Source organism: Pelophylax lessonae (genome assembly GCF_965119305.1).
Source record: "Pelophylax lessonae genome assembly, chromosome: 2".
Lineage (NCBI taxonomy): Eukaryota > Metazoa > Chordata > Amphibia > Anura > Ranidae > Pelophylax > Pelophylax lessonae.
Window position 1 is genome coordinate 749427329 of NC_138769.1, and position 8766 is coordinate 749436094.

General features: G+C 46.2%; 1 protein-coding gene across 1 annotated transcript; it reads right to left on the reverse strand.

Annotated features, from left to right (window-relative positions):
• Positions 1 to 5858: 5858 nt before the first annotated feature.
• LOC309545767 (protein phosphatase Slingshot homolog) lies at positions 5859 to 8467 on the reverse strand. Its single transcript, XM_082245121.1, has one exon. The coding sequence runs from the start codon at positions 8447 to 8449 to the stop codon at positions 6419 to 6421; it is 2031 nt and encodes a 676-aa protein (XP_082101247.1). The 5' UTR covers positions 8450 to 8467; the 3' UTR covers positions 5859 to 6418.
• Positions 8468 to 8766: the final 299 nt, after the last annotated feature.

The following is an 8766-nucleotide window of genomic DNA, read 5'->3' on the forward strand; positions in this document are numbered from 1 at the left end:
TATTCTCATTGATACTGAGCCCGGGACATTTACTGCTCCTGCGGGCCACAATCCGGCCCTCCTAAAGTCTGAAGGACAATAAATTGGCCCTTTGTTTAAAAAATTTGGAGACCCCTGTTATAGAGGAACTGAAGTCTGGATGTTGTGGCCAAAATAAAGCAGGAAGAGGGCAAATGACTACTCAGGAGTATTTCATGTGTTATAACTGCATCTGATCTTTCCCCATCACATGACTATGCTTTGTTGTGCGCTGTCCAAGAGCAAGTAGATGTTAGGTGCTGGACTTTGAACTTTTGACCATCAAAACAATGGTGTTGGTTGGGCTTGACAACTAAACCTTGGCATCTCTACCACAAGGTGGGGCCCCCAACCTAAGAAACCAAAATGGAATTAAAAAAAAAAAGCATCAGACAGTTGTCTTAAGAGTCCATAATCATTTATCAAATATAACAATGTGACAACTCGCCAGGAGTCTTGAGATAGAGGGCTGGAGAAAACACGGTCTTTCTCATTTTAAGCCCTGTTAAAGGAAGGGGGGGGGGGGGCTGTCAACCCCCAAAACCCAATGAATACCTTTTATACTAATGTTTTCAATTTGTTTTCTCGAACAAATGATTATGGACTCTTAAGATGACCATCTGGTAGGGCCATCTTACCGAATGGGCACGCTGGGCAGTTGCCCGGGGGGCCCCACCTGCCCAGCGACCCAGACCCAGTCAAGCATTAGTCCCATGTGCATCCCGCTGCCGAAATTAGCAGGTGGCCCTGCGCTGCTGTTAGGCCACTTGGGCCATGGAGGTGGAGTCCACAACTGCAGGAATGCCTATCCGCCTCCACAGGAACATGTACACACAGGACAGTCGAGTCTGACTCCCATCCGTGTGTGTGTTCACCGGACCCAGCCACTGAACTTGGAAGCTCTCATTAGCCTGGCACTGCTGTATCAATAAATATAGCCTTATCGATAATTTGCATTTTTATTCTCCTGGGTGATTGTGTAGGCAGGGCCCCAGTACACTGCATTGCCTGGGGCCCTTTAATGCTCTTAAGATAGCACTGTCATCTGGCACTCTTTTCATCAATATCCTTTGATCTGCACTGTATCTCTGTGTGGAGAAGGCCATCTTGGTAGAGGCGGAGCATTGCCTCCTCATGTTTTTTTTTTTTTTCTTTTTTTTTTTTTTTTTTTTTTTTTTTTTCGAGATAAAATTATTATATTTGCAGTCCACAAAGAAAACATTAACATTTGCACAATATAACATTTCTAGCAGCACAATTTAAAAAATACATTTAAAAATGCACTGTACAATTTGCGTGTAAAAAAATGTCTCCAAAATTAACAGTAGGACAAAAGGTTCAGAACATAAAGAAATGTTACGCAGTATCCTAAACTGATCTGTATTCTGTGCGAGTTGTAACAGGCTTGTCTAGCAAAGGCAATGCAACGTGTAAAGTGCAGTGCATAGCAACCAATCATATCTAAGCTTACTGGAGCCACATCAAAGAGGCATTCTTACTGGTTGCTTCGGGCATTTTGCGCTTCATATGTAATCATTTGCGCTTGACGACCACATTGCTTAAGCCTGATAGTTTACTCTCAAACATCTCATAAAGCGTTGTTTTTTTTGGCTGTAAAACAATTCCCTGAAGAACGACAATGCATATATCTGAAATCCTCAACCCCTGCACACCAAATGAATTGTAAATAAAGCCTCGTATACACGTTCGTCCGTTTTTTGTGGCATGCTAGTCTCATTTTGAAAGTGAAGAGGTGACTTTCATAGGAAAATTCTCATATGACAGAATTCAACTTCAGAAGTGATGTTGAATTGTTTTGTATGTATTCTTTCATTTCCGAGCATGCCTAGTCTTGCTCTTACGATTTTTTTCGGACAAAAAAAAGGTACTAATTAAACGAAAATCGGACGTTGTGTTGACGTACCATAAAAATTTTATAGCCTGCACATCCAGTTTTTGTCGTCTGAAAATCCGTAATCGGCTGTCGAAAGCACCATACTAACAATCCGAAAATCAGCAGATCGTTCGCCGGATGAAATTTCCCTTTCCGATTTTCTTATGGTGTGTACGGGCCTTTAGTCTTGCTCTTAAGATTTTTTGCAGGCAAAAACTGTAATAATTAAACGAAAATCATATGTGGTGTTCACGTGCGATAAAATTTTTTATAACCTGCACATTCAGTTTTTGGCATCCAAAAATTCGTAAATCGGCTGTCGAAAGCACCATACTAACAATCCAAAAATCGGCAGATCGTTTGGACGAAATTTTACTTTAGACTTTCTTACCGTGTGTACGGGCCATAAGACTGGAGCTGGAACTCCTTTAACTTCTCCTGGTCTCCAACTGCAGGCAACCGTAGCTGTACTGCCAATCATTGTATGGAAACCCAAAAACTAGAACTGCACTACATTGCAGTTTACCACTCCGGAGATGTGGTGGCTGTATTCAATTCCTTTTTCTCTTTTGTTGGCAGTGGACAGGGGAGGACTGGGCAAGGGGGGCAACCGCCCCCCGGTCCACTCCGATGCCCCATAAAAAGGCTGCACCGCCTCTGCCACAGACATGCCCAAAGAATTCCCGGCGAAGAGAAGCAAAAAGCCACCACCGCCGACCCACTGAGTGCGGGATAAAGACAAGGACAGAGCGCAGCCCTCCCCCCAGCACGGATGGGGTAAGCCAGTGATGGAGAACCCCGGCACCCCAGATGCCCCGGAACCACATCTCCCATGACGCTCACACACTCTGCAGTGTAGTTGAGCACCATGGGAAACGCAGCTCCAAAACATCCGGGGCGCCAAGCCTCGCCACCACTGGTGTAAGCTGCGTCCGAGCAGAGGCCGGTGTCATAACCCACCGGAGACTCCCCTCCCCCGACCAGCCCAGACCGAGCCGTCCCAGCTCCCCCCAACCGCCCCTGCCCGCAAGGTCGGGAAACCAAACTCGGCCGGCGAGCAGAGAGCACCCGGAGCGGAGCCCCAGCCCGGAACGGGGGCCAGGAGGAGGCCAGAAAGAGAGTGGGAGGGGAGCCGAGTCTCTGCACCATGGGCCTCTGGCCTGCACTTGAAAGTTGCCAGTCAGCCCCTGGGGGTGGCCAATATGTCCTCTCCTCACCGCCTATTTTAAATTTCAAAAGCCAGCACCGCAACTGCCTGCATTGCTTGCAGCATGGCCCCTTTCATCGGAATACGTTTCGTGTTCGATCGCTCTCCAAACAGGATAGTGGGAGTTTAATTTTGTTCCGCAGCTGTAAAGCAGCCCAACTCATTTCCAGTAGAAAGCGGACAATTGGCTTTAATGTAAACACATTCAAGGCTGATATAGCAGCCAGGAGTCTGTTTACGGGTCCTTGCCATAGACATAAGGCTTACGTTGGTGGCAGCAAGGTGGTTAATATATTAAATGTATTTTTTTAATGCAAACATGGTAAGTACCTGAATTTGACTTAAAATTAGCATCTTGTTGTAGAAGGGGAGAAGAGAGTAACAGAGAGAAAACCAGGAGGGAGGAAATATCTTTAACCCGTGCCAACATCCAATATCAGTGATGGCAAACCCCGGCACCCCAGCTGCCCCGGAACCACATCTCCCACGATGCTCATGCACTCTGCAGTGGAGTTAAGCATCATGGGAAACGCAGCTCCAAAACACCCGGGGCGCCAAGGTTCGCCACCACTGCCATAAATCATATAAATAAAAAAACATCCTACTTATGGGGGACCCTTCTAGACATCACTTTGCTGCCTTCGAAGGTGGCGGCTTTCCCCGAAGAGACCAATATTGCATAAAATGTTTTTAACATATAAGGCTGACCAAAACTTCAAACGTTATGCTTCCTAGTGTTATTGGATAAGAGATTGATTTATGCCAATGTGATAGATTTTAAATAAACTGGGTGTAACATCTCTAGTATGCATTATACAGATATCCGCTCTATCCCCAGTTTACTGAAACGCGTTGAATCATCCATAAGATTAATGTCATATACAAGAATTTGTTAAAAATCAAAAAGCAAAAATATATTATATTGCAGCTTACCAATTCCTAGAAGAAAGCAAGCCCGAAAAAGAAAAGAAATGCAGCCATCACATCTATTGTTATCTGGTGATCCAGCCAGTAAGTCTGTTTTTCAAAAGAACAAGCTCTCCTGCAGAATGCATCAATTTACAGGAATGAGACATCCATTTTACACTGGCAGAGGACAGAGGGGAATATAATGATCGGTTTTTATTTATGTGAAACCTTTATCCCAAAAGAAAATAAAAATACTGCTTGCTTTGTTTGTAACTGGTTTTAAAGTATGAGCTGGAGGTTCACTTCAATTTGTTAGTGTGTCTCAATCTGCTAGTACTAACACTCCCCTTCTTTCAGACTGACAATGCTGCTGTCCCAAAGGTGCCCCCTGTGCTCATTCATCCAGTGTGGGACCACTCTAATAATACCCCCCCTGTGCTCATTCATCCAGTGTGGGACCACTCTAATAATACACCCCTGTGCTCATTCATCCAGTGTGGGACCACTCTAATAATACCCCCCCTGTGCTCATTCATCCAGTGTGGGGACCACTCTAATAATACCCCCCCTGTGCTCATTCATCCAGTGTGGGGACCACTCTAATAATACCCCCCTGTGCTCATTCATCCAGTGTGGGACCACTCTAATAATACACCCCTGTGCTCATTCATCCAGTGTGGGACCACTCTAATAATACCCCCCTATGCTCATTCATCCAGTGTGGGACCACTCTAATAATACACCCCTGTGCTCATTCATCCAGTGTGGGGACCACTCTAATAATACCCCCCTATGCTCATTCATCCAGTGTGGGACCACTCTAATAATACCCCCCCTGTGCTCATTCATCCAGTGTGGGGACCACTCTAATAATACCCCCCCTGTGCTCATTCATCCAGTGTGGGGACCACTCTAATAATACACCCCTGTGCTCATTCATCCAGTGTGGGACCACTCTAATAATACCCCCCTATGCTAATTCATCCAGTGTGGGACCACTCTAATAATACACCCCTGTGCTCATTCATCCAGTGTGGGACCACTCTATTAAATACACCCCTGTGCTCATTCATCCAGTGTGGGACCACTCTAATAATACCCCCCTGTGCTCATTCATCCAGTGTGGGACCACTCTAATAATACAGGTGGTGTGGTACTGGCCAGATCATCAGGTGAAAACAGAGGGGGGAAAAGCCTAAAAAAAAAAAAAGAAAACAAATGCACCGTTTACATCTAAGGATTGGTAAGCTGCAATATATTTCAGGTTTTGGGTTTAATACTGCTTTAATGTCATGTGGAATATAGAGTGTTGATATATACAGCCTGAGGATCAAGTAACTTTTTGTCAGCCTTTATATATTTTCTAATCTAATTCGACAGATGATGTATAATAAAATCCGATGAGCTTATGATGCAATCTATTTTTGGGTGGTCTGAGCCTCAAAAAAACCCTCCACTATGTAGAATGTTTTTGTATTAAACCCTTTGATGCCAGTTGCATATATGTGGCCGCTCGTCGGGTGGGCCTTAGCGCCGAGCGGTCCTGTTAAAAACAACCCGAGGATACTGAAAAGCTCTAGATGCATACTAGCAATCAGGAGCTTGGTGATCATGTGACCACCAATCACGGTGGTCACATGATCTGAATGCTCACCTCCCAGCTTTTAGAACTCTTAAATGGCCGGGAGGTGGTCAATGTAAAGAGGTTAACAGAGAGATAAGCTCGTCAGACTGTTGCTTCTCCTTGTCCAACCACAGGCTGGGGGACGACTTCTTGATCTGTCCAACCACAGTCTGGGGGACAGACAAGATCTACAAATGGTACTGAACTTCGGCAGGAAAAAGCGAGGTCTCCTGCCCTGCCAGGCAGGGCTGTGTAAATGTCAAGACTGAACAGAAAAAAAAACAAATCCTATCAGCAACCAACCCGATTTGGACTGTCCCTATCCTACTCCAATACGGGAGGCTGAAATCTTGAATCTGTTTGCTGCAGGTAGCTTCTACTCTTCAAATATGAAAAGTAATGCAAATCTCATCATGGGTATGATGTGTGCCAGTGTGTTTGAAAGACAGTAACATTGGCCATTATGCAAGTGGCCTCTGATGCTGCGCCAGCCATGCTGTTGAAGATATTTGGTCCTCAAAGACTCAACTGACTCCATTTTATTTCTTAAAATGAATATTATGACAAACATATTTTAAAAATAACCAAATAAAAAAACGTGAATACCATCCCTGAGTCTTTTCTTTCAAAGCTTCCGCTGTCTACCTTATGTGGTAATGGCAATGGAAAAATAATTTTTCTTTACAAAAATATAAAAATATGCTCCCCCAGGTCAAATACTGCCTGCATTCCCTTGGCCAAAAACACACATGGAAGCCTTGAAGGTCTATGATTCCTCTGGCGTCTCTCCAACATTGCTCTGTCGCATGATCCGAGATTTGCGGGCTTGTTCTACTTCCTGCAGACGCTTAGATACAAGTCCTGCTCCTTCAAGCACGGCCACCGATTCGGACTTTGATGAAAGGCCCGCTCGCGTGTTCTCTACTGGGTGCTGAGTCTGAAGTTTCTTTTTGCGTCTTGCTCTTCTACGGGATGCTGAGGATTGAGAGCGCGGGGACGAGGAGGGAGAAACAAACACCTCATCCATTGACGTACTCTCCTCGTGCATTGCAGTACATTTTGTATTGTTCCTTGTGAAGGATTCTGCCAATTCGCCATCTTGCTCATCCAGGTAGAGCATATTTGTGCTCTCGTCTTGATCCATTGAAGTATCGTTTCTCTCCAGCAAGCTATCACCCAGGGATGACAGACTATGCAGTTGGTTTGATAGGTTATCCTCCTCTTCAGGCACAGAGTCAAAGCCTTCCAGTTGGCTACTGCCCCTGTCGGAGGCAAAATTCTCTCTTTCTACTGGCTTGCCTTTCAACTCAGGGGTGGAGTCAGTAACCTCCATCTCACTGATAGACCTCATAAGAAAACGCAGGTTCATCTTTTGTTTAGGGGCAGAGGGTAGTGTAGTCAGAGAATCCGGGGGGCTGGGGTACCTCGAAATGGCAGGTGCGGAGCTGGGGTCCCACAAATAACTGTGCCGCTGCTTACTTGCACCCAAGATGCCCTGATATGTCTGCAGCTGTCGCAGGAATCCAGCATTCGGTTGGACGATGCTCCTCCTCTCTTTGACATGTTTCAAAGCTTGTTCCAGTGTCCATTCATACTCCTTCATGGCATAAGCAATCACTGTGGAGGCCGAGCGGGACACCCCCATCTTGCAGTGTACAAGGACGCAGGTGTTCTGGCGTTTGGCAGCGGAAATAAAGTTGTGGGTCTCTTTCCAGTATGGTAGAAGGTTGGTACTCTCTTCATCTAAAACTCTAATATTCAGATATTTAAAAGTCTCAGGAAAGAAGTTGTCAATTTCTCGGGTGACGTTAAGTATTTGAGTAACCTTATTCTTCTGAAGTTCATCCAGATTTGAAGCATTCCATTCTGAACCCAAGTACAAGTAGGAGAAGATTTCTGAGGGACGGTCCATTTGTGCCAAGATTATAATCATCTCGTTATCAATGAACTCGGTGTACTCCTGCAGGTTGCAATTAGTGTGCTGCTCCAGAGCATTCCGGACCTGCTTAGAAGTTATATTCTCAAGGTCGCTTTCCCGCAAGATGTCTCGCAGCTTTTTTCGGATGATCTTCTCAGTCACCTCTCTTTCTTGTGTGGTAGCATCTCTGCGCATAGACGTTAAGTCTGCTGTGGCCATCCAAGCGTGAATACAATCCTGGGGTGAATGACGGTGGTCCCGGTAATATGCCAGCCCAGAATGGACACTATTGCCTGGAATATAATTATAGGACTCTGCAGCTTCGCAGGCTTTGTGAAGTGTTTGAAGAAGGGACCACATTGTTTGAACAGATATAGGCTTAAACGATCGGACATCCAACCCAATTGTAACGCTGAATCCACCATCTCCATCTATGAAGACCTGTGTATTACTCCATATTGGCAGAACATTGCCTATAGTGCAGCCGCTGGACCCATCGTGTGGAAAGTCAACACCCAGCAGAATGGTCAGTTCCTCATTGGTTCTTCCCACAGAGGAAACCACCAACAGATATCTGGTTAGACAGGACCGGACAGGCTCCAGGCGGATAGCCAATTTTAAAGTGTCCTCCTCCCGAAGAAGTCTCAGCATGGCCTGTAAGTGAAGCTGCTGCTCACTAGGGCCTGCAGTCTGTGAGGGTTCTGGTTCTTTAACCTCTTGTGGCTCATCCTCATCTTGGAGTAGCAGGGCAGCTCCTTTAACCATGACAAAGCTCTGCCGTCTCTGCATTCGCTTTCTCCGATTTTTCGCATCTTCCTGCAATGGAGTGGGCTCCGCCCCCCCGTCCACGGAGGACAGCTGGACGGTGACCAGAGCCATGTCCGCCGGTCAGTCGGGCCGCTGAGAGAAGACTTCCCGGAGCTCCCCGCAGTCTCTGTGTGTCTCAGTCAATCAGGAAGACAGAAGAGGAGGAGGACAGCCCATTGAAGGAGGAGCGGGAGGGGTCGGAGAGGTATGTGAGGGGGAAGAGAGGAGAAAGTGACATGGCCCTACAAGGAGGGAAGAGCCGGGGGGGAGGAGGAGTGAGGGAGGGGTCAGAGCACATTTCTCACCACTCAGTCCTGACTGAGGAGGGGATGAGGAAGGACCGCATAGCCGCCTCCTCATGTTAGAGCCTCCAGCAAAGAGAACAGTAG

Excerpts from the sequence above, each read along its gene's own strand:
- LOC309545767 (XM_082245121.1), bottom strand. The coding sequence starts at position 8,449 with ATGGCTCTGGTCACCGTCCAGCTGTCCTCCGTGGACGGGGGGGCGGAG.